The sequence below is a fragment of the Scatophagus argus genome, chromosome 4, assembly GCF_020382885.2.
Source record: "Scatophagus argus isolate fScaArg1 chromosome 4, fScaArg1.pri, whole genome shotgun sequence".
NCBI lineage: Eukaryota > Metazoa > Chordata > Actinopteri > Scatophagidae > Scatophagus > Scatophagus argus.
Genome location: NC_058496.1, coordinates 86,344 through 112,334, shown reverse-complemented (window position 1 = coordinate 112,334; position 25,991 = coordinate 86,344). Strand labels below are relative to the sequence as shown.

Here is a 25,991-nt window from a genome sequence, read left to right as displayed (position 1 = left end):
GGGTGTACCTTGGAGCACAGCTTCTTCTAGTTATATTCTTTTTAGATAGAGGTGAAATTAGGTTGAGTGTGCTGTGCAGTGAGCCTGCAATGCTATCAACAAAGTTATCAATGTCATGGCAACTAGGGGTAGTGCATGAGTCCCCTGACACACTGAGCCTGGGTATTGTACTAAGAATCGACAGAACTGCTTCTTAAATTTGGCTATGGCACTATCAGACAGACATCTAGTGAGAGTGCTTCTGCTCGGTTTTGTGCAATCGGCTAAAAGAAAATCAAAAGTTATTAAATGGTGGTCAGACAAAACTGAATTCCGAGTAGAGACTGTTAAGTGTTCAATTTCAATCCCATATGCTAACACAAGGTCTAGGGTGTGGTTGAAGCAGTGAGTGGGTTCATGCACACATTGACAGAAGCCAATTGTTTCTAGTATGGAATTGAATGCAGTAGCCAAGCTATCATTAACCACATCTATGTGAATGTTAAAGTCACCAATAATTATAACTTTATCTGATTTAAGGACCAGGCTTGACAGGAACTCCGGAAATTCTGATAAGAATTCAAAATATGGGCCTGGAGGACGGTACAGTACAGCAAATAAGACTGGCTGACCTGTCCTACAGGTGGAATTAGACAGACTAAGAACAACGCTTTCAAATGAGTCATAGCCTGTGTTTGGTCTAGTAAAGATGGATAAATAAGAGTCAAAGATCGCTGCAACCCCACCTCCATGACCAGAGCATCTATACTCCACCCTGCACTACCTCACTTTTGGACTACCGCCAGAAACATATTTATTCTACTTATCTTATTTTATTTTGTGTTACCTTATTTTATTTTATTTTATTCTTCTATTATATGTTACGTTCTATGTATGCACCAATCACCAAGACAATTTCCTAGTAATGTGAAACCTCTTCACTTACAATGGCAATAAAGTCTTTCTGATTCTGATTTTAGGTCTAAATAAACAAGGAACAAACACAATCTCTATGGAGTTTTGGGCATGTGACTGCTCTAAGAGAAGCGCAGAGAAGTGTCGCCCACTCTGGCCCCAGGAATGCAGACTACGGTCACCGGCTTCGTTAGCTTAACGTTTCACAAAACAGTGTCTCCAATTATCAGAGCCGGCTCTTCAGCAGGTGTGTCGCCGAGTGGGGAATACCTATTAGAAATGTTAAGTGGCTGGTGGCACTTGATGTTCTTTGGTCTGAAGCTATGCTTCTATGAACAGTCACCCACTGGCCCCAGTTTCCCGGCTGTTCGGGAGTTGCCGGAGGAGAGCTAACAGCTAAGCTATGTGGCGCACCGGCTAACGGGGCCTGGCTAACTGCAGTTAGCGGTTTGGTTTCAATGGTGCGGAGCCGGCATTCCAAATCCCTAAGCTTCGCCTCCAACCTAACCAACAGGTTACAGTTTCTACAAATACCATTATCACTAAAGGAGGCGGAAGAATAACTAAACATTTGACACACCGAGCAGGACAGAGCAGCAGATGAGCAGACTGTTTCCTGAGGAAGCTGAGATCCTTCAATGTGTGCAGCAAGATGTTGGCGATCTTCTACCAGTCTGCTGTTGCCATTTTCTCTGCTGTGGTGTGTTGGGGCAGCAGCATCAGAGCCAGCGACGCTAACAGACTTGATAAGATCATGAAGAGGGCTGGCTCTGTGCTCAGTCTCAGGCTGGAGTCTGTTGAGACCGTGGTGGGGAGCAGGACGCTGAACAAACTGTTATCCATCGTGGACAACGATCAGCACCTCCTCCATCACACAGCAGACACACAGCAACACAACAACTCTGCTCATAACATACAGTCACTACACACTTTATATGTTTTACTCACTCGGTTCATTGGACCTTACATTCTACTGACACCTTGCATTGTACTTTATTTTGCACGTTACACTGTTTATTTGTTGTACATACACTTTTTTTTTTTTTTTTTAAATATTGCCTTGTATATATACTTTGTATTGCCACTTTTTTATATTGCTATTTTTAACATTTTGTATAGCTTATTGTGTGTATTGCTGCTGCTGCACTGTAATTTCCCTGCCTGGGATCAATAAAGTATATCTATCTATCTATCAAGCTATACATCTTACTGTGACAAAAGGATAAAGAAAACTGTGGTGATGAAACGTGGCGTGATGAGACAAGGCAATTCCTGGTATGAAGACAAAAAACACAGCATCCAGACAAAAACAACAAACCAACAAAGAGCAACCGGGAAGACGATGACTAAATAGACAAGATAACAAGACAAAGGTGCAACACATTAGAGAGGAGCAAGCAATCAAAATGAACTGAAGTAAAGAAACATGAAACAGAGACACCCAGAGGAAGTGACACTTTCAAAATAAAACAGGACATGACAAAAACCTGGAACATAATACATGGAAACTAAAACACTGTCACAAATACAGCGCCTGGCTGAAAAAGCAGAAAAAGCTGAACCCCAACGCAGAGTCAATAAAAGCAGGGATGCAAGGTAGAGGTCCAAAAACAATAAGTCTTTATTTAACAAAGCAAACTCAAAAAAGCTCACACTTACTGTGTCATGGGAACAACGAAAAACTCTGGCAAAGCAAAACATGGCATGGCATGGCATCCTGGCAAAACATGAAGACAATGGGGGGGGACGCTAACGCTCAGACAAAGGTGGCTGGGAAGACAAGGACTAAATAGACATGACAACGAGACACAGGTGACACACATTAGGAGGGAGAGAGCAATCAAGAAAACTTAAAGCAAAGCTACCTGAAAACAGGACACACAGGGGAAATGATGCTTTTCAAAATAAAACAGGACATGACAAAAACCTTGAACATAATACATGGAAACACAAGACACACATGGAACGTGACACAAGGACTCAAAAACCAAAAGACAAAGAACCAAGACCCGACAGAAACCTTGAACATAAAACATGAAAACACAAGAAATATGACACATGCATTCAAAAACAAAAGGACAGAAAACCAAGATGTGACCAAAACCTGAACATAAAACAGGAAAACACATGAGAGACAAACATGAAACATGGCACGTGGACTACCAAAATCAAAAAAACAAAGCATAACCAAAACACCAGGCATGACAAACACATGACAAGACAAACATGAAACATGACATGTGAACTAAAAATCAAAAGACAAGACACAACCAAAACTCATACAGCATGACAGTTTTAGCAGCCGTGGCCTAGAGGTTGGAGAAGCGGCTTGTGATTGGAGGGTCACCGGTTCGATTCCCCCACCGGATGGGCAGGAAAAATTTGGGTGTGGTGGAGTGATTAATGCCCCCCCATTAGCCGGCTGATGCCTTGAGCAAGGCACTTAACCCCCAATATGCTCCCCGGGCGCTTGATGCTGCCCACTGCTCCTGTGTGTGTTTCACTGCATGTAATTTGCCGGGTGTTGCATGTGTGTGTTGAACTAAGGATGGGTCAAATGCAGGAGACAAATTCAGTGTGTGTATGTAAAAATATATATACTGTCAATAAAGCTGATTCTATTCTATTCTATTAAGACAGACAGACAACTTTATTTGTACAGCCCATTTTTACAAGCAGTTTGTCTCAAAGGGCTTAACATAACATCAGGAACATCCTCTGCCCTTCGACCCTCACATCGACTGAGGAAAAACTCCCAGAAAAACCTTTAACAGGAAAAAATGTGAGAAACCTCAGGGTGAGCAACAGAGGAGGGATCCCTCACCCAGGACGGGCAATGGATGTTGTACAGGCAGGAAAGCAGTTAACAACATGAGAGTGACATTACTAAAAAGACAAGTAAAACAAAATCTCAACTGTTTAGTTTCATTTTTGATACCACCTCAATATGATTTTAACATTTCACAAGACTGAAATTAGAATAATGGAATTATAATGAACTGCTGTATCATTCATGTATTTTTTATGTGCTGTTGAAAATCACTATCCTATCAATTCTTTTGAGTTCAATTTCGGCCCGTAGGGAGAACCACCCCGCTGATAGTCGATGCACAGAAGAATGACAGGCAGATGTCAACAGTAGACATTGGGTTGGTCATAGAGCTACAGTTCAACATGAAGATCTGGATGGAGAGATACCTGCAGAAAGATACAGAGAGAGAGAGAGAGAGAGAAAGGGAGGGAGAGACACAAGACTACGAGGAGCACTGGACACACAGTTAGTGACATAAAATAATGAACTGCATGTTAATCTGACGAGGGGAGAGGATAGAAGAGGAAAAGGAGGAGGTTTGTTTGTATCCCCCGGCAGCATAGGCCTATAGCATACAGCATGATAGAGAGATAGCTATGATAGAGATTTAAAGATTAACAGTTAGTCACACCTGTTCTACCCGGCTGTCTGTCAAGAAGTGACTGTAACTATGGCTACCAGCCCTACACACTTTATTTGGGGCTAACTGTACGCTTTACTAAACAGAAAGGTTTTAAGTTTAGTCTTAAAAGTGGAGGTGGTGTCTGCCTGTTGAACCCAGGCCAAAGTAATGCCGTCAAGAGAAAGAATATTATCAGCTATTCTAGTTCTAAGATGTTTAGGGCCTAGAACAATGATCTCAGTTTTGTCTGAGTTTAATAATAAAAAATTGGAGGTCTTCCAGTCCTTTATGTCCTTAAGACATGCCTGGAGTCTGGCTAACGGCTCTGTTTTTTCAGGCTTTAAGGATAAGTACAACTGAGTGTCATCAGCATAAAAATGAACGTTTGTGCCATGTTTCTGAATAATATTTCCTAGAGGGAGCATGTATAAGGTGAACAGGATCGGCCCAAGCACTGAACCCTGCGGAACACCGAAGTTAACCCGTATATGCGAAGAGGAAACAACATCAACGTGAACAAAGTGAAATCTATCTGATAAACATGATTTAAACCAGCCTAGTGCTGTCCCTGTGATCCTAGTCTCATGTTCTAATCTGTGTAATAAAATGTTGTGATCTACTGTGTCGAAAGCAGCACTGAGATCCAGTAAAACGAGACAAGCCCGCGGTCCGATGCCATGAGGACGTCATTGTGGTGTTTTATACACTTGTGTGTGTGGGCCCCAGTAATTCCAGTTAGAGCTTGAATGTATTCTTTGTGTGTGTAATATTATATAGAGAAATCAGCTGAATGCACCACGATTAGCATTTAGTTGAGTTATTTCTTGTCACCTTTGATGATGGCTGTGAGTTTTTGTCTGGCTGCTCCACATTAGGAAGGAAGTCCTTCTGCGCCCTTATGCTCCCCCCCTTCATTAGCCGGCTGATGTGCCCTTGAGCAAGGCACTTAACCCCCCAATATGCTCCCCGGGCGCTTGATGCTGCCCACTGCTCCTGTGTGTGTTTCACTGCATGTAATTTGCCGGGTGTTACATGTGTGTGTTGAACTAAGGATGGGATAAATGCAGAAGAATTCAGTGTGTGTGTGTGTAAAAATATATATACTGTCAATAAAGCTGATTCTTCTTCTTCTTCTGGATGGGGTCTTTGTCACAGCACAAACCGCAGTCAGACAATGCAATCTACCGTCGGTGAAGACTCTTGATCATCAAGGTCAGGTCTGTGTAGTAAATTCTTAGAGAATCTGTACTTGTTAGGGTTCTTGAAGACGTTTCATCTCTCATCCAAGAAACTCCTTCAGTTCTAAATTTTGGTGGGGAGTGCAGAGTATTTAACCTCTGTGGGTATTGAATTCCTAAACAAAAGGGCTTCTTTTACTCCTCTCTCAAACCATCTGTCTTCCCTGGCTAGAATATGAACCATGTCATTTTCAGAGGAGTGTCCCTTGGCTTTGAGGTGCAGGTGGACTGCTGAGTCCTGTCTGGAGGTGTTGGCTCTCCTCTGTTGTGTCATACCTCTGTGGAGTGGTTGTTTGGTTTCCCCAAGTCAGCACGTTCCTCACTGCACTGCATATACACGTTATCTAGTTTGTGTCCGGAAGTTTTGTCCTTAGGGTGTACCGGTTTGTGTCTTAAAGTGTTGCTGGGTTTGTAATTTACCGGGATCTGGTGTTTATTAAAAATCCTCATGAGTTTCTCTGATACTCCTGCAATATATGGAATAGTGATGTTCTTCCTCCTGTTGTCCTCCTTCTCTGTTGTCCTCTTTCTGTTGCCTCTTACAAGGTGATGTGACCTTGTCACACTTAAGTTACACCCCAGTCACACCTGAATCTTCAGTCATCAATCTACTATCATGTTGATGTTAATGAAATGCTGTGACTCTCAATAAATATCTGCATTTCTACTGATTTATTTTATTGATTAATTGGTTTATTGGATAAATGTTGAGTTTTCCGTCTGTGGATTCTGAACATAATATGGTCAGGTAAAGTTGTCACACAAAGTTCCATTACAACAGTAAAATCTGAATATTAATAAACAATAAAATCAAATGCTACATTTACAGGCACCAGTTGGAACAGAAAGTAGCACAGACAGTACACACATGGAAAGCACAGACAGACAACAAAAATTACATGATGATCATTTTATTTATGTCATTCAGACAAATCTGACTGTTCTTCAGCTGCTCTGTTTCTGTTCAGAAAAAAATGTTATTTGTATAATTACAGTTGAATATAATTAAATAATAATTATTGACAGCATCACATTTCCTTTAACTGTAATGTGTACTGCTGCAGAAGGTTTTCTGTTTACTGTGACAAAACTGTGGAGAGAAATCCTGTACACATTTTAACACAACAAGGGTGTGTGTGTGTGTGTGTGTGTGAGGCCCACAGTTGAAGAGCAGCATTCTCTAGGTTCAGCTGAATAGACTAAACAATGCAGGAATGTGTGTGTGTGTGTGTGTGTGTGTGTGTGTGTGTGTGTGTGTGTGTGTGTGTGTGTGTGTATGTATGTGTGTTTGGAAGGCAGGATTTGGAAGCCTCACTTCAGTTGTTATGGAAACCGTGATGTAGGCCCAGTCTTCTCTTTCATTGTATCACTGTGTGTGTGTGTGTGTGTGTGTGTGTGTGTGTGTGTCTGACCAGCCAACAGAGGGACTTCACTCAGTGGAGAAACTAGACGAGTGGAAAGAAGTGTAACAGGGTAAGGAAGGACAGGAGCGAACACTCGGCACAGAGCAGAACTTTGAAGAAGACGGTGATGCTGAGGTGAAGTAACTCAGAAAACTTTATTTAAGCAGTTTATCTCGACAGAGATTGGCTGATTCGTTCAGCAGTTTGTTGTCTTATCTCTTCTGCAGACACAAGAAAACTTTAAACACTGAAAATTTGTTTGGAAACAAACTTTTTCATGGTAATTGTTGGATTCTGGTGTTAAATTTTGGACCTGCTGAGGCTCCATCTGTGTAGTGACACACAAACTCTGTGAGTGTAGTTCCTCTGACAGCCATCAGGTGGTGCTGAAGATATTTCTTGAATAAAGCTTTGAAGGAGGTGAACACAGACACTGTTCACTAATTTAATTCCTCTCTCTCTCTCTCTCTCTCTCTCTCTCTCTCTGTGTGTGTGTGTGTGTGCGCGTGTGTGTCTGTCCTTTGAGTTGTAAATGTGATTAGACACTCGTTGGTTTTGTTGTTGACCTACTTCTGCTGAAGCTGAATGAAAGCAGACCAGAGCCAGTTTACTTTCAGCTGGACCATCTTTCAATTTAGTAGTTTTTAGTTTTTATTTTATCAATTTGTCACACACTGTGGGGAATATAAAGGTTTTGAAGTTCAGTATTATTCTTTCCCTCCTGACAGATCCAATAAACTGATTGGACGTCACTGAGATCTTTTATGTTCATCATGCTGGATATGAAGAAACCCTAAATATAAAAATAATAGATCCTCAACCTCCCCCTCATAGCAGGTTTTCAGTTAGCTGTTATGTTATCCTCCTGCTGACATAAATGTTGTCTGAGTTGTGTTTTATCGTCACTAATGTACAACAGCTTGTAACTTACAGGCTTGTTCTTATGTAGAGATTAGCTCCGGTTTGTTTTTGATATTTGTTATATATGTTATTTTAAAAAAACATGGCTCAAGCTGATTGCTTGAAACATACATATGTCCTTATGTGTTTGTAAATGAAACAGAATAATACTTTCTAATTCTTTCTATTGAAAAGTTGACAGTTCAGTTTAATGAAGCATTTTGCCTCTTAAAAAGAATTTCCCTTTGGGGATAAAAAAAAGGAATTCTGATTCTGATTAAAACCTTGACAAGCTCTACTCTTTAACTTGTAGTTCTGCAGGGACTTCCTGTTAACTTAGCTGGCTGCTATGGATTGGACATCACATCACATTATGCAGCCAACACTTTTATCCAAAGCAACTTACAAGTGAATTCAACCATATGGATGTAAAGAATTTCAAGGATCATGCAAGTGCAACAACATCATCAAATATGCTTCAAGTATTATGTTTGGAAACTGTTTACTGCTAGCTGTTTGTTACCATTAGGAAGGAGTCGGGAGAACACTTTGTTGTGCTTTGGGGCCATTTAAATAAACTAAACTGAACTGAATCAGAAAGGTGTCAATGAGGTGGGTTAGCTAAAGAGGTATGATATGTAACAGAGCACTGTGATATATAACATACACACTGGACAGCCCTTTACACATGATAAGAATGTAATAATATGGCAGTGACTTTAAGTTACTGTGCCTGTTGTTTCTCATCGTCTGTTTGGAGGGCAAAGAAGAGACCTTGTTGTCTCCCAAGTTTTCAGACATTTTTATTTGTTTTGAGTTAGCTGCTAACTGCTGCCAGCGTTTTTTTAATCTCTTGGTTATGAGTTGCACACATTACGCTTATCAAGGCGTCACCAGCATGTCATTTTTACACAGGCATCAGAGGCTCAACAGAAATGAATCCCCCTTCCCTCTCCAGATCTTTAAAACTGAACAGTGAGGCATAATGACTGCACAACAGCAACACTTGAACAGGCCGTGTGAAAGGGACTAATCAGAACAACAAGGCTTAGCCTGAGATGAACTCTGACCAGCAGTACAATCCCCCTGTGATGAGGTGTTGGGTGTGATGGAGCGGGTGAGGAGGGTCAGATCGCAGGTTACAGTGATGTCTTGAGCAGGCGTGTGGTCCATAGCATTTATCAGAAGAGTACATGACCTGTAAACAATACACACACCAAGTGAGACACAAGAAGACGAAGCATAAAGCATAACAAACACTTTGTGTTTAAGATAAGATAAGATGAACTTTATTGATCCCGCAGTGGGGAAATCCACCTGTTGTGGCAGCTCACAAGGACAGAAGAGGAGTGCAAAAACAGTTACAAAAGAGTGTAGAGGTAAAATAAATTAACAATTTACAAGGTAAGTAAAAATAGTACACTATAAAGCTATATACAAGTCCTCATAAGGGAAGAAAGAGGACTAGACCATAGAATTATACAGTCTAAGTCTTTATATGTCTGAGTTTTCCAGGTTACCCCTTCGGACCTTCATCGGGGCAGGAAAAATGACAGTTGAAATAACCTCTACAGGAGGACTGAATCTTCACCAGTTATCAGTGAGAGCCAACACATACATTTTAAAAAATAAAACAGGAAATAACATCTCCCTGTCACAATATAATATCAACATAAATAATAAGAGAATTTGAAATGAAAAGATAATTTGATAAAAACCGCTGAGAAAGCACTTCAGCGCTCTGCTATATAAAGCCTGCATGTGCATATCACATGATCTTCCTTAACAGGCGGACTTCTTCTCATGTTAGCTTAAAAGATAAGGTTCAGTTATTATTGACCCTAGAAACAGCAGTTATAAAACCATCTCACCTGGTTCATTCAGAGACTGCTCTGGAGCTTTTGATCATGAAATGTGGCAAACTAACATTGAGTCTGTCAAAATTTTGATGCCAGAAAAATGGAAATTTAAACATCCACAATTCTTTTCCAACAGAGAAAACTGAGGAAGATGATGCTACTGCTACTGAATGGCCCTTAAGATAAGATAGTTTGTCCATCGTGTGTCTGATCACATCAGATCTCAACCTGGATTATCTGTTGCCCATTGCTGCGTTCCAGGAGGTCAAAGGACCACGTTACCTGATGTGTGACTCTCCAGATGGATCTTTGTTTCACTTCTTGCTCCACTCTCTTTCTGTCCAGGTTTAACTCCATCCACTTATGAGAATAACGATTTTGCCCCACCCACACCTCCAACATGGCTGATAAAAACTTCTCAGGTGCACCTCCTCCCACCCAGAATGGGAGGATCGAGCCAATGACATCCAAATGCTCTCCACCCCTCCACCATAATGGTAGTCTGGAAACCGGGCTAGGATGTAGTCCCAGCAACACCAGCGCTGTTCCTCACTCAGCGGCCAGCAGCAGGAACTCAGTCTCCACCTCTCCCCTCAGGACCCTTCGGACCCTGGGAGACCTTGTGACTCCTGGACCAGGTCCAGGCCCTGAAGAAAGCTCCATCAGACCCCGGGGTCAGAGCCTGGGCTCTGCTCTGAGCTCCAGGACCAGAGCCATGACTTCAAGGAGCAAGGTAATATCAAACTTAAACAACAAGCAGAACAGCTGTTTATAGTTGACTTCTCTCTACGTTTTTTTGATTTTTATATCCGCTTCTTGTGGGTTTTTATTAAAGAGACAGATATTTTCTAGCCCAGCTGTTCATCTCTTACCCACGGCTGCTGGCGGTGTTGTTGTTGTAGCATCGTAGCGGCCAGCAGGAGGAACCAGATGCCTTGTTGGATCTGATTCTGGAGTGTCAGGGTCAGAGACTGGAGGACCAAAGAGCCAGCCTCAGCCTGCTCCCTGACCCAGGACCAGCTGCTCTTTGTGGGGCCTGCAGCTCTGACCAGCCTAGCCCGCCTACTCTGGACTTCTACTACATGCTCATACACTACCAGGTACCAGCATGATCCTCTGTATCAGCAGCTTCAGCTTTTATGGAGAGACATAATGACACAAATGTGACATTTGTCTTCACCGTATGAACTGAAACATTCAGAGGCTTTTAGCTGTGAAAAGCGCCTCTGTTCACTTTCAGACTTTCATCAGGAAGTTTAGGCTGCTTTGTTTTTTATACTGTGTGAAGACACTGTAGACTTTCAGTCAGCGGTGGCAGGTGAAGGTGGGGTCAAACACAAACTGACGGCTGGTGAATTAACAACAGGATGGTGGAAACCAACAAAGAGCCAACTGGAGGCTGAGTTAGAGGGATCTGGCTGGAATCAGAAGTGATAAAAGCACAGGGAGAAGAGGTGCAGGAAGGTTTACTCCTCAGGGTCGTAACAGCAGGCTATATGATACCTGTTCAGGTGAAGAACTGACCATCAACCAGTGATCTTTGACCAGCAGCTACTCACTCTAATTAAGTTATGAGAGACCATAGATTTCTTCTCTGTTATTACTTTGTCCACAGCGTGTGCATTTTAACATCCTTTAATGTTATTTATTTTATAAACATTGATAGAGGAAATATCCATTAAGATAAGATAAGATAATCCTTTAATAGTCCCATAACTTGGAAACTGCAGTGTTACAGCAGCCAAAGAGATACAGAGGGTGAAGATCATGCAAAACTAAGAGTAAGATGTGCATTCAGAAAGAATAAATACACTGGAAACACGTACCTGCAGCTGTACACAGTACAGAAAAACTATTTACACTAGAGTTCCACAGGTTATGGTTAGTGGATGGATTAATTATTGCACAGATTTTGTGAGTCAGGCTGTTAATGTCCTCCCCGTGGGCATCACTGAAGACTTCAGAATCAGAATCAGAATCAGAATTCCTTTATTTATCCCTGAAGGGAAATTCTTGAAATTCCCACACAGTGGAGCTAAAACAGTCCTTTAACACGTCCATCATCATTCAGCTTCATCAGACCCTTTTTTCACTGTGCGGGTCACAGCTGGCTGCTGTGCTCCAGAGGTTTGTACATAGGCTGGAGGAGCACCAGGTTGTGATCAGCTCTGCCCAGCGGAGGGAGGGGGAGTGATGCATATGCCTCCTTGGTGTTGGCATAGAAAAGGTCCAGTATTTTACTGTCTCTGGTGTGGCAGGTAACATACTGGGTGAATGAGGTTAGAGAGGTTGAAGGAGCTGCATGATTAAAGTCTCCAGAGATGAAGAGCAGGGCATTGGAGTGCTGTGGCTACAGCGTGCTCACAGCTGAGAGCAGCGTTAAGAAGATTTTCTGTATTCATGTGGTCAAGGCCTTACTCACTGTCTCTCTGTCTGCCTGTCTGTTGGTCTCTCTCTCTCTCTGTCTGTCTGCCTGTCTCCCTGACCATCTGCCCCTCTCTCTCTCTGTTTACCTTTTTATCAACATGCCTGCCTGTTTGTCTGCCTGTCTTCCTGCAGTCTGACAGGATGGATGATCAGAGATGTTCTCTTCCTGATCTTGATGACGTTCTTCATTCGGCTCCTGAAGGTCAGGAGGATTTCTTCACTTTGATTCAGAGAGCTCAGTCCAGGAGGATGGACGAGCAGCGAGCTTCTCTTCAAACACACACAGCTGGCTCCTCCCACCACTGTCATCATCACTGATGAGGAGCACCTTCTGATAGGCTGCTTTGGCTGAATTGTTGTCAACCTGTCAGGATGTTTTTGAACAGATGATTCACACACTGTGGAAACCTCTGACTCCAAACTGATTGTGGTAGACACACCTGAGCTGAGAACAGCAGGGACAGGGTCCTTCCAGTGAAAGGTTATGTGTGGAGTTTGAATACTCAGAACGTTATAGATCAGAGTTACTCTGATCCACATCCTGCTACCTGTGTATTTTCAGTTTGACTTGTTCTGATTTTCATCCGTCTCTGTCCGGGTGAGCATCCACTGTCCACCTGAGAGTGGACTACTGGATAGCTTATAAAGTTCGATAACTTATCTAATACCTCTTACCTTAGTCATGAACAGAGAATGGTTTTCTCTCTGTATGTCTGTGACTGTCCAGTTTTTCTCTGATGACACATCAGTAACATCTGAACTAATACGGTTTTAACGCACACTGTGAGATCAGTCATCTCTCTGACCTAAAGCTCTGCAAAGTGTCTGGTAGCATTTTTAAGAGCGAAACACAAACAGTCAGAGTTATATTCTGTTAATAACAGGTGTTCACCTGCCTGTGAACAGGTGCCGTTCACACATTTATTAACTAACCCGAACCCTCTGGTGAATCTGACTCGTCCAAACAAACCCAACAGAAAAAGTCAAAGTTTCATGAGGAGAAAACTAAAATGCTCTTCTGTGGAATCTGGTGAGTTTTGGTAAGAAACACAGGTCACCTGCACCTGGCAGATCACATGACTCACGGGGAGGGCGCATAATTAAGGATACAGTCTTTTCCCCTGCAGGAATTCATGCTGCATTTGATTTGTACTCGTAAGGCCCTGTGATACCAGATAGTGACAGAGAAACAGAGTGAGGGCATTAAAAAAAAAACAAAAAACAAAAAACAAAACAGACTGTATACTGTACCTTATTCATGTATTTTCAATTTCCGTGATTTTCTGAAAATAAAATGAATGGCCGTTAATCTTCCTCTGCTTATTTCTATTTATCCTTAACATGTCAGACACAGGAAAATCTCCTCACCTGCTACCTGCTCATATGGTGACAAACACCAGGCCTGCACTTTACAATGAAAGTTAATAAAACTATGCCTGATGGTGATAATAAATGTTGTAGTTCAGTAGCAATATATGAAACTATATTCCAACTACTTTAATTGAGCCATAAGAAGTCCTCTGTGAGACCATGTACCATTTACTCAAGCAATAATGTGTGAACACTTCTTGTTTTAAAGTGTTTTCAGTTTATTACAGACATTCACTCAAAGAGTTAAAGCAAGGCGTCTGGACTTGTGAAGATTGGCTTGAAGACGTTTTGCTGCTAATCCAAGCAGAGTCATCAGTTCTGGGACTGATGAAACTGCTTGGATTAGCTGGGGGGTGTGATGTGTGTGTGGTGTGGTGTGGTGTGATGGGGATGGGGTAGCAGCAGGGGCTACAGAAGACCTCCAGAGTTCAACAGTCTGTTCCTCAGTCTGGTGGTCCTGCTCTTGATGCTCCGCAGCCTCCTGCCTGAGGGGAGAGGGGCAAACAGTTTGTGTGAGGGGTGGGTGGGGTCCTTCATGATGCAGGAGGCCCTTTTCCTGCACCTGGAGGTGTAAATGTCTGTGGTGGTGGACAGGCTGCGTCCCACAGTCTTCTGTGCAGCTTTCACCACCCTCTGCAGAGACTTCTTCTCTGCTGCAGAGCAGCTGCTGTGCCACACAGTGATGCAGGAGCACAGGAGGCTCTCAGAATCAGAATCAGAATTCCTTTATTTATCCCTGGAGGGAAATTCTTGTTCTTACAGACATTGCACATGCAGTATTCCCGACCAAGAAAGGAGAAAAGTGCGAAGTATAAAAAATAGGATAACAATAAAGATAGGATAAACAAAAACTAAAATCTCAAAAAGTACAGGTATTTACAAAAACTGTGTTCAAATTTCTTTAAAAAATTTAAAATGCAGGTATGTACATGTGTAGAAAACTATATACATTGTAGCCTGTGAATATTCTCATTCATCCAGGTCATGGTTATCTCAAGGAAATTCAATCGAATGCAACTGGACTTAGTTATTTGTCTTTGAAGACGTTTCACCTCTCATCCAAGAGGCTTCATCAGTTCATGCTCGCTTGACTAGGCTGGGACTAGATATATACATTGTATATATAAAGTGAGTGTGTCCACCACACATCTGTAGAAGGATGTCAGGACTGAGCTCCCCAGTCCGGCACGCCTCAGCCTCCTGAGGAAGTAGAGGTGCTGGTGTGCCTTCCTGATGAGACAGGATGTGTTGTCGCTCCAGGTGAGGTCGTCCGTTATGTGGACGCCCAGGTACCTGAAGCTGGAGACCACTTCCACCGCTGTCCCTCCGATGTACAGGGGAGGAAGGGGGAGATGTCTGCCCCTTCTGAAGTCCACGATCATCTCACCTCCCTGTTTTCCCTGCACCAACCCTCCAGGTGTTCCACTTCCTGCCTGTAGTTGGACTCGTCGCTGTTGACAACGCGTCTGCTGTATCATCTGCAAACTTGACGATCAGGCAGCTTGGATGTTGTGCTGAGCAGTCGTGTGTTAGCAGGGTGAACAGGAGGGGGCTCAGCACACAGCCCTGGGGAGAGCCGGTGCTGAGGGTGATGGGGGAGGAGCTGTCATGGATCTTCACGGTCTGCGGCCTGTCCGTCAGCAAGTCCAGGACCCAGTTGAAGACGGTGAAGCTCAGTCCGAGTGTACTGAGTTTGTGGATCAGTGTCTGCGGAATGATTGTATTGAAAGCTGATGTAAAATCCGCGAAGAGCAGACGGACATAGGAGTCTTTATTCTCTAGGCGGGTGAGAGCTGTGTGGACCACAGAAGATATGACATCCTCTGTGGATCGGTTCTTCCTGTAAGGGTTAGTCTATATCTTCCCTTTTGATAAAATAAAACATATTTTAACAAACAAAGAGTTGATTTCTAGTTTTATTTCACTTTCACAAACTGATTAATGCAGAATAGAGGAGAAAAATTATTTTAGAATTATTTATTTTATTTATTTGAACACATGAATTAATGGCTAAGATAGATTAGAGGCCCAGTGTGTAGGATTTAATGACATCTAGTGGCGAGGTCGCAGGTTGAAACCAAAGGAATACCCCTCATTTCACCCTAACTTGGCCTCTAAAGACAATAAATGTGTGAAACATGGTGGTGTAACATGGCAGACTCCGCCAGAGGAGCTTCTCCCTCTCATTCTGAGGTAATGAAGACACAACAATTCTTAATTTCAGCTGATTATACACGAATGAAAATATAATGATAAATATTATACTTCATAAATGCTACACACTGGAACCACTTACCACTCTTATCTGAAGACTCACTGCTCTGTGAGCAGTATTTTTATCTTGTAAAAACATTTCTGTCCTGGAAATCTTTTTTACATCAGTCAGAATATTTCAACAAAATATATATAATATATAAAACAAGTACATTGCTAAAGCGCAGTATTTAAGTTAAGCATCCGGTAGAAAGAACTTCGTGTGTGAGAGAGAACTGGAATCAGGAAACTCAACCAGCGTGGATACCTCTGCCTTTACCACCTCTTATTGCGCACGCGCTGCTTGGAAACAGGAAATAAACAAGCGTCGTTCTGCCGTTCCTCGCACGTGCGGCACCAGAGGAAGCGGTGAGTCGATTAAAGTGTTTGAGATGGTAAAATCGATTTACTGATTGTGTTTAGAAGCGAAAAGACAATCAGAATCAGAGCGGATTTTTGAAACGAAGTGAAATGTGTCGGTCAGTTAGCAAACAAGTTATCATCAGCTGACTACAACAACATGGCGGCCTACAGAGCAACGGACGGGGCTTTATAACTAATGTTCACAGAATGACTTAATGTAATCCCGAAGAACATTCGTCACTTGTGTTCAATCGGTTTGCTTTGACGTGTTTGTGTTTCTCCCAGCCGTCTTTGTTGAGGAAAATGAGGGGCTTAAAATGAGGGGGGCTTCGCTTGTGCCAAATCTCGCGAGGGAAACAAGCAACCGTACATACACGTATTCACACAGCGGTGGAAGAAGCATCTAAATCAGGCATCTCAAACTGGTCCACAGGAGGGCCGCTGTGGCTGCAGGTTTTCTTTCCAACCAAGTAGCAGCACACCAGACTTGACTCATTTAATCAACTGATCTCCGTCTTCAGACAGCTGATTGGTCAAACGGTGTGCTCTTGGTTGGTTGGCACAAAAACCTGCAGCCACACCGGCCCTCCTGTGGACCAGTTTGAGATGCCTGATCTAAATCCTTTCCTTGAGGAGTAGCAGATCGAACATACTCCACTACATATAAAAGCATGTATGCACTATCAACAAATGTACTGTAAGTAAAACTACTCAGAGTGTAGTAAATAGTTGTTTTTTTTGTTTCGGTCAATATACGTGTTGTGTTCATTTGTCTGTGTGGATGTCGGAGCTCATCTGAGCTCCTCTCTGTCCTGTTGGCTGCTTTCATCTCCAGCAAAGCATCAGATTGTAGATGTTTGGAGTTCAGCTATCCTGGGAGAACCAGGACCTCCAAACAGGTTCCTGAGCTCCCACAAACACCCTGTTTTCAGCTCTGTGGCCGTGTGTTTTCCAGCTCAATCAGTTCTCAGGAGGAAGAGCAGTCATCCATTTCTCAGAAGGCCGCTGCTTCAATCACCTGCATTCAGTGTCCTGGGACAAAATACTGAACCACTGACCGACAGGTGTGTGAATGGTTAACGCTCCTGATGGGCAGGTGGAACTGCATGGTATCCTGCATGCTGGCTCATGTTGGTGTTTGACTCCCAGACCAGAAGAAATCTGTATAAATGCAGTCCATTTTACCATCAAATGTGGACGCTTGGAGATGTCTGCTGTCTGTTGGTTGTTAACCCTGAGGCAATACATTGTGGTATTTCTGGTATCTGTATTAGTATGTAGTGCCATCACTGCGGGTGTGAACTGTTGGTATCGTCCTGCTTCCTTCTGAAGTTTGTTTCTTCTCTGACAGCTTGAACAGCAGACGGATCGACAGCATCAGTCTGGTTGTCCTCCTTTTGCTGTTCCTCCTCCTGTCATGAAACCTCCTGCAGCCCTTTTCTCTCCGTCCCCTCAGAAGAAGAGGAGGAGGTCAGACAGTCTGGAAGAGTGTCCTCCATCTGTTGACATCGACACACCTGAGAGAGTGGAGATGAAGAAGAAGAAAAAGAAGAAGAGAAAAAACAAGAGTGAGGAAGAAGAGCTCAGTCTTCCTCCTTCCGCTCCTAATGGAGGTACGAGCAGTCAGAAGGTAGAGAAGAAGAAGAGAACGGAGGAGGAGGAGGAGGAGGAGGAGGAGGAGGAGGAGACACAGATTCACATAGAGATGAATGAGACAGAAAAGAAGAAGAAGAAAGACAAGAAGAAGCTGAGTGAGAAGAGGGATGTGATGGTAACAACAGACCACAACAGGGAAATGCATTCCTTGGTTTCCACAAAAACCACCAGCACTAGTATGAAGAAGGAGAAAGATGAAAGTATTGGGAAAGCGATGTCACAGGAAGGCCAGACTGTGGAAGAGAAGAAGAAAAGAAAACAGCAGTGGAAGGGAGAGATGGTGAGAGAGAGGATGATGATGAAAGGAGGAAAACGAGGTGTAAAGAGAAGGAGAAGAGAAGCTATAGATGCAGATCCACTGTTGGAGGAACTTCAGGAGTTTATTCCAGACATCAAGAATAAATCAGATGACCAGATCAGTAAACTGCTGAGATACGATCTGCCACGCTTCAAGAACTTCAAACAGCAAGGTACTAATACTGCAAACAATGAGGTACTAATATCACAAACAACATACCAATACTGCCAACTCTTCAAACAATAAGGTACTGTAAGTGCAACTGTTTCCCCACATCCAGGTGTGCCTCTGCGTCACGGGCGGTGCTCCCAGGAGGAGAACCTGCTCATCAGACAGAATGTCGCAGACTTCCTGGCTCTGACCGGCATCAGCTCAGCCAATCAGCTTTTGTTTCCTGAGAGGTTCAAAGACCAGGAGGCGGAGATCAAGAGGCTAAAAGCACAACATCACTTCCTGCAGAGGATTGGTAGGTAGACACTCATCATCACCGTCATCATCATCAGCAGCAATGTGACAGTCTTCCTGTCTTGTCTCTCTGTCTGTCTGCCTGTCCATCCGTCCAGCTGAGGGGATTCCTCGGACATGTCAGCAAGTTTACACAAGAGCCAAGAAGATTTTTGACGAGAGGAACCACCTGGGAAGGTAAGAGGTCAAACATTGTCTGTTCTCAGACAAGAACCTCCTGTTCTTTATGTTTGTATGTCCCTAAAGCTCAGCCAGAACGTTCTGGCTGCAGAACTTTGTGTTCCAACTGTGGGTCTCCTCTGTCAGGTTCTCAGAGGAGGAGATGCATTCTCTGGTGAAGCTACAGAACCTCCATGGGAACAACTGGAGGATGATCTCAGAGAAGATGGGCCGCAGCGTCTTCGCTGTGCAGAAACGGTTCGTCAGCATGGGTAAACACTGACTCCTGAGGTTCTGTTCTGTTAGAACTCAGAACCTGCCGGTTAGAACTTGATGTTTATTGTGATGAATTCACGGGATTGAAATGTTGGCTGTGTGTTCACTTGAAAAAGCTGCATGTCGTGGTCCATGGAGTTCGGATGAGGAGTCCAAGTTAAAGCAGGCTGTGAAGACTCACCTGGAGGGTCTGGTCCGGCAGAGTTCTGAAGGTTCTGGTCTGAGCAGAGACCAGCTGTGTAACAACTTGCCTTGGAAGGAGATCAGCCACCAGGTTGGGACCAGATCCTGGAGCCAGTGCCGGCTTAAGTGGTCAGTATACTTGCTGGCTGTGGTACTGGACTTTACCTTTCTGGTACTTTACTGGTACCATAGTTCTGGTTTTGAGGTGCCCAGATGCCCAGCAGCTCAGGTGTATGACATCTATGTGTTTCAGGTTCACCATCCTGAAGACAAGACTCTTTCAACATGGCGGCAGCAGCCGAGGAGCTGAAGGACTTCAGTTTAAAATCCACCTCATCAACACGTAAGATCAGAAGGATGAAACAGGACACACGTGTGCGATTTGACACGTGTGGGATTGTGCCGACACGGCAGCGAGGTGTCACGTGACCACATTTGTTATGACAGGCTAATACAGGATGCTTTAGACACCATTAATTAAAGGATTTGAAAAAGTTTCTTCTTTACATTAACAACACATTAAATGAAGGCCTTATCAGACTGATGTTTTTAAGGGTTTTCACTTGTTTGGCTGCCAAAGATGACCTGATGGTATCTGAAAGAGTCCCAACAGCTCCATGAAGGCAAACCTTTCCAAGTTTGTTGTGGATGAGCAGAGTGCTGTGACCTGTAACGTTTGTGTATTTCAGGTTGTACAACATGAGTGTGGACGACGTAGCGGACATCAACTGGGATGAGGTCGCTCAGACTGTCGGGTGAGTCAAAGGTCAGACTGATCCAGAGTCAGATCTGAGACTCACTCTGGTGGTGAGCAGGTGTTCACTTGCTCACTTTCCTGTCTTGTCTGTAGGATCGTTGATTCAATCCAAAAGTCCTTTAAGTCACATTTGTTCTATAGTGTACAGTCGTGCAGCCACAGCATAGAAAACAACTTACAGCAGCAGTACTACTGCAGTAGTAATATCTTGTACCTGCAGTGTTTATGACGATGATGATGGTGTTTGTCGTTGATACCATGCAGTATGGACACGTTTGCGACAGTGAGGGGACGTCCCAACGTGTTCAGCAGCTGAGTTCTTCTAACTGCAGTTTTGTTGTGTTTCAGGAATGCCACTTCTGTGTGTGTTCAGAAGAGTTTCCATAGACTGAAAGTTTTCAGAGTTCCCAATTGGGCCACTTTATCCTACACCGGTCAGTACTGGAATACTTTTTCCATACAGAAATACTTTGTGAAATACTTGATGTAAAACATCCTCTTCAGGTCTACTTCAGGGTGTTTGTAACTTCCTCTTCCTGTTTGGTCAGAGATCATCGACTTCCTGCAGCTGAAAGTCGTTCCTGTCCTGAAGGAGAAACTGTGGAGCTTGAGGACCGAGGAGGCACAGCAGGAAATGCGGGAGGCGGTGCAGCAGGAGTCCAGCTACCTCCTCTCTGAGATCTTCACCTCAGAGGATGAGTGCATGGAGGTGGACAACAGTTAACCAACCTCCACTCAATCAGGACTTAGACGTGGAGTCGAAAACCACCCGTGACACAAAGAGCACAGACCTGCTGGCTCCACCTCTGCTTCACTGGTCTTGGTCTCACCTGACTGACTCGTTTTGTTCCAGATGGAAAGCTGTGACTTTTAATTTGATGGTCCTGATGAATTGATTATCCGGCCATCAGATGTTTCATGTTTTATGTTTCATTTTTTAATGAAATTAGTCTTTTCATGTCGTTTGCCTGAGCTTCTTTTTGTGACAACAACCTGATCTATGATCAATAATCGATCTAACAGCGTAATCTGCTACTGCTGTCTACAAATATTGAACAGATCCATAAGTGACTAATGACATTAAAGCCGCCGCTGCATTTTGTGCCTGAACACAAAAGTCAATAACTGGACATTTAAATAACCGAATTATTGATTACTGATTTTCATTAGCAGTAAAAAAAAACCAAAAAACAATCTTGAATCACAGTTTCACTTAATTGTCAAACATTTCACGATTTTTCTACAAACACAAACTGTAGTTCATTCGGCAGCAGAGGATTGTGGGTAATGCAGTCCTGTTGGAGGCAGCAGCAGCAGTGGATTGAGGGTCGTATTGCTCATCTCTGACTGGTGATCGCCTGCAGGCTGCTCGTTCTCTTCATGATGTTGGGAACAAACAAGAGTCCTGATGCTCTTTCGATGGTTTCTATGGGAACCAGGAAATGCTCCAGAGGAACCTTCTCCTCTATTGGTTCATTTGGTAGAACATATGACCGAAGCTCCACACCCTTGCCATCTGCCTGCTCCAAGATCAGCACCTGAGGAGATGGAGGACAGGTGAACTCATGCACTGACAGGTGATCGTGATCATCATCATCATCATCACCTGCAGCCTGGTGAGCTCACCTTGAAGAAGTGAGTTGGCACAGCAACGTGGTTTCTGCCTAAAACTTGATATCGAACGTAGAGTTTCCCATCAACCTCCTGCCTGCAACACACACACACACACACACACACCTGATGATGCTGTCGTGGTGCCCCTCCCACACAGCACTCAGACAGAGACTGAGAAGCAAAGAGGTTACCTGGGCAGGTAGAGTGGTCCGGTGCAGATGTACACATTCAGGTAGCGTTTGGTCAGAGAGCGACACAGTTTCTCCAGATTGTTCCAGGCGTTCTGGTTCAGGTGAGGGTTCTCAAAACAAACAACAAACATCAGTCAGTCAGGTGTTCTGGTTCAGAACGCAGGTTTAACAGACTGAGTTTAATCCTGAACTCCAGCTTGGAAAATCAGATCAATCAAATCATCTCATCCATCAGTTGCAGACTCAAACTCCCTGACTGGACGATCAAGTCCTCAGATGGAAGCTGACGGGGATGATGGGGGGGAGGGTGGTGGTTACTGGGGGTTACCCCAGTAACTAAGACTGTTTGTTTGCTGTTGGCTTCACAAACCGAGTATCATGACTTGTGTTACCAACTTTTTTTTTTCAATACAAAGCAGCATTTGGTAATGTGTCGCTTTTCTTCTGCACCAAATGGACCAATCACAGACTGCCTCCTCCAGTCCACGGTTATAACTGAGAGCTACGACGACAATTAAACACATTACAGCTAAAAGATCTGTTGGTGTAAATAAGACCAGAGGGCTGAGTGCTGTTGACAGTGTAAATTAGTTAACTGATGTATTTTACCACTTGGTGCCTCTGAGACTCTGGAATCCACACAACACATTGAAACAACAGACTGAAGACCTGCATTCAGATCTAACTCTGTCCCACACCGAAGGACAGGTTGATCAAAGTGAAATGATTTTTTTATTGATTGAATATGATGATAAGTACCAACAGACTAATCAATATGTACTCAGCCTTTTAGCTGCAGGAGCAGCCTGTCAGTGTGAAGCTGAAGTGTTAACTAAACCTGATGATTTCTTAGTTCTGTTACAGACAGGAAGCAGAAAGTCTGCACAACATGAGAGTGGACCTACACATGATCTCCTGGATCGAGGATTACCTCTCAGAGAGACCGCAGTTTGTTAAGCTGGGTGACTGGAGCACCTCAAGGCACAGTGCTCTCCCCGATCCTGTTCACAGTCTATACAGCTGATTCCCGTTACCAGTTGGAGCTCTGCCACATGCAGAAGTACTCAGACGATACTGTGATAATGGGATGCATTGAGGATGGATAGGAAGGGGAGTACAGGAGCCTGGTGGGGGACTTTGCCGAATGTTGCAGGGCTGACAAGCTGCAACTCAACTCATCCAAAACCAAGGAGTTGGTGGTTGACTTCAGGTGGAACAGAACCCATCCCACACCGGTCTCCATCAAAGGCACGGAGGTGGAGGTGGTCAGGACGTACAAGTACCTGGATCTGCAGTTGGATGACAGACTGGCCTGGTCAGTGAACACGGAGACCATCCACAGGAAAAAAACAGAGTCGTCTGTATTTCCTGAGGAGGTTGGGGTCCTTTAACATCTGCAAAAAACTACTGCTGATGTCCTCTTCTGTGCTGTGGCGTGCTGGGGAGGCAGCATCAAGAAGAGGGACGCAACACGGCTGGACAGACTGGTGCGGGGGACAGGATCTGTGGTGGGCACAGAGCTGGACTCTGTGGTGTCAGCAGCAGAAAAACAGACCCTGGATCAGATCCTGTCCATCCTGGACCACGCCTCCCACCCTCTGCACAGGACTCTGATCAGTCAGAGGAGTGTGTTCAGCACCAGGCTGCTGTCTCTGACCTGCTCCACAAACAGACTCAGGAACTCGTTTGTCCTGCTGGCCATTAGACTCTACAACACATCTCTGGGTGTTCAGGGGTCACGATCCCAGCGACAGTCTGAGAGTCACATCAGGTGTAATAATCACATTTATTTATTGGACATTTATTCCACTTACCTTATGTTGTTTGGCACAGTTAACCTGCACTTTATAACTCATTTCTGAGTAACAATGTGTTTACATGTGTTTACACTGTGGCTCTTTAGCCTCTGGTTTTACACACACAGTCAGTCTGGTCGACCTGCTTTGTCTGCACTCTGTTGTACTTTATGTAGCACATGTTAGTTTATTTAGTATGTTTAGTCTATTTTTTCCACTAACATTAGGCCTTGTTTGGTTGTTTGCTTACTTTTTGACTAACCTACACTGCTGTAATGGGCTACTGGATGCTTGAATTTCCCTTGGGATCAATAAAGTATCTATCTATCTATCTATTTATCTTTAAAGGAGGGGGATCAGTGAAAAAGCAGTTATGTTTGCACCCATTTTAATATGAGACCATGAACACAACCTCCTCCGGACCAGCAAGGTGAGCAGCATCAGTTACCGTGGTGATCTAACAGGTTAAAGAGAGCTGCCTTCATCACATGGAAGACCCTGAGCTAAACTGTAGTTGTAGTACAGACGTCAGGTAGTCACGCTGTAACAAAGTTTACCTGTAAAATGTTGTCCTGTGACCAGAACTGATGCCAGCTGTTGCACAATGTGTGTGTGTGTATATTTATTTTTGTACCTGCGGTGCGACATTGCTCAGGTAGAAGGTGTCCTCCATGGCTTTCTGACTCCACTTGTGATTGGCTGCAGCGGCCAGGTGACCTCTGTCAAAACCACTTCCCCTGTAGTCAGCGTTGGTGGCTCTGTGAAACATGTGGACGCTGTGGGGGACAAGTTATTGAGGAAGAACTACATGAACTGCAAATTTCCTGTATGACAGCCTACTTTTACCTGTCTTCCTGTTCACCTCTGTCTCACCTCTCATCCTCTTTAAACTCGCAGAACTTTCTGTCTGATGGGCCACTCAGGGTGGTGGGGTTTAACCTCTCTATTACCCAGGATGCAGTGCGTGTGCGGGGGTCGTATGAGGTGACGTAGGACTCTCTGGTCTTGATGTTGGCCAGTGAGGGGAAGCCATACTTCATCACCACCGCTGACCCACCTGGACTCACCTGGGCAAAAAGAAAAATGTTGAAATGATCCAAACAGGCTGATGATCCAGTCATCATCCAGCCCCAAGCGTGGTGCTCATCACAGTATGCTTCGACACCTCCACCTTCCTCACTGCCTCCCAGAAGCCAATGACAAGCAGACCTGGAGACCACAGATCTGTCCCTCTGCCCTCTGAGCTCCTTGTCCTGACCCCCTCCTGGACCCCACAGCTCACCCACAAATCTGACTGGTCTGGAGATGATGCTGCCAGCATGGCTCCACTTCAACCTCCAGGACCTGTGGTCCTCCAAGACCAGGACCCCTCTTCACTTTTTATGTTCTGGCACAAACTTGTACTTTAATTCAGAAACCTCACACTTTGTAGTTCTTCTTCTTCTCCTTCTTATTACATAAATTACAACCGTGTGTCTGTGAACTTCTGAACTGACCTCAATGTCCTTGAAAACTGAAAATGACCCTGTAAATCGCTCAGATTACAGTCTGTGTTACACTTCACATTCACACACACACACACACCGTCAGCTCGGAGGCCTGGACTCTCGGGATCGGGACCACCGGGACTCTGCTCAGCAGTCCGACTCTCTCCTCCTCCTCCGGCCCGTCAACGACGCTCCACAGGTGTCTCAGCGAGGCTCCAAGTCCCGCTCCGAACAGCAGGGCCGCTCCGGTGCGTCTCATCCTACCGGCGGATCAGCCGCTTGCGGCGCGCTCTGATTACGTCACAGACCGGACGTCATTAAAAAACTTTATTGAAACATCGAACTCACTGGCGCACACTGACTTGCTACGTTGCTCATAGAGACAGAAGACAATATGATGATTTATCACCGATGATGAATATAAAATAGTTAATATCTATATAAACATGAATGTTATAATAAAACGTATAGAAAGTAAAGAAATAATTTCTTTATTATTCAGGGTCAGCTACTGTGTTTTAGTCAGACGATTTTAATTGATTTGTTTTATGAACCCTTTGTACTGTTGGTTTCTGTTTTATCTGCTTCCATCTAGCTGTGTTGAACACATGTACTTTAAGCCGCCTTATTTCCCCTAAAAAAAGGATGTGATCAGATCAGTCGCTCATAGACTCAGTTTAATAATAACAGATGTGTCTTCTTTATAGAAGTGAGACTGACATGTTTTTTCCCCTTTTCTCTCTATTACTTTTTACACTCCTGTTTATTGATCACTGACACATGTTGAAATGACGGACAGTCTTCTTCATGTCGGGTTTCTTCTTCTCTTTCTTTTTCCCTTTTTCCTTTCAGTCTCATCAGCCTCACATCCGGATGTGTTCACTCAACAGGATGTTTTAGCAATTAAGATTTATTTGCAGTCAAGATTCCTGGTGGATTACAGAAATATGGCAGTAGATTCTGAAGT

At 43.9% G+C, this 25,991-nt stretch overlaps 3 protein-coding genes across 6 annotated transcripts; 2 read left to right on the top strand and 1 right to left on the bottom strand.

Annotated features, from left to right (window-relative positions):
- Positions 1-6,956: 6,956 nt before the first annotated feature.
- On the top strand, positions 6,957-13,349 carry gpsm1a (G protein signaling modulator 1a). The gene is made up of 4 exons (XM_046387648.1): positions 6,957-7,104; positions 10,074-10,461; positions 10,631-10,828; positions 12,288-13,349. The coding sequence occupies exons 2-4, from the start codon at positions 10,129-10,131 to the stop codon at positions 12,471-12,473; spliced, it is 717 nt and encodes a 238-aa protein (XP_046243604.1). The 5' UTR covers positions 6,957-7,104; positions 10,074-10,128; the 3' UTR covers positions 12,474-13,349.
- A 2,645-nt stretch (positions 13,350-15,994) lies between these two features.
- LOC124057838 (transcription termination factor 1-like) lies at positions 15,995-20,898 on the top strand. 4 transcript variants are annotated; one of them, XM_046386411.1, is made up of 11 exons: positions 16,116-16,148; positions 17,098-17,206; positions 17,494-18,268; positions 18,377-18,562; positions 18,660-18,738; positions 18,868-18,992; positions 19,113-19,308; positions 19,433-19,522; positions 19,869-19,934; positions 20,285-20,370; positions 20,485-20,898. In XM_046386411.1, the coding sequence occupies exons 3-11, from the start codon at positions 17,560-17,562 to the stop codon at positions 20,658-20,660; spliced, it is 1,713 nt and encodes a 570-aa protein (XP_046242367.1). In that variant the 5' UTR covers positions 16,116-16,148; positions 17,098-17,206; positions 17,494-17,559; the 3' UTR covers positions 20,661-20,898. The 4 variants fall into 4 exon arrangements, with proteins under 4 accessions (XP_046242365.1, XP_046242367.1, XP_046242368.1 ...); XM_046386409.1 differs by lacking the exon at positions 17,098-17,206 and having other exon boundaries at positions 15,995-16,148; XM_046386412.1 differs by lacking the exons at positions 16,116-16,148; positions 17,098-17,206 and adding an exon at positions 16,203-16,359.
- On the bottom strand, positions 20,851-25,328 carry endog (endonuclease G). The gene is made up of 6 exons (XM_046386413.1): positions 25,122-25,328; positions 24,411-24,604; positions 24,172-24,313; positions 21,742-21,851; positions 21,563-21,644; positions 20,851-21,474 (listed from the first exon to the last, which is right to left on the bottom strand). Exons 1-6 carry the CDS (start codon positions 25,281-25,283, stop codon positions 21,274-21,276), a joined length of 891 nt encoding a protein of 296 aa, XP_046242369.1. The 5' UTR covers positions 25,284-25,328; the 3' UTR covers positions 20,851-21,273.
- Positions 25,329-25,991: the final 663 nt, after the last annotated feature.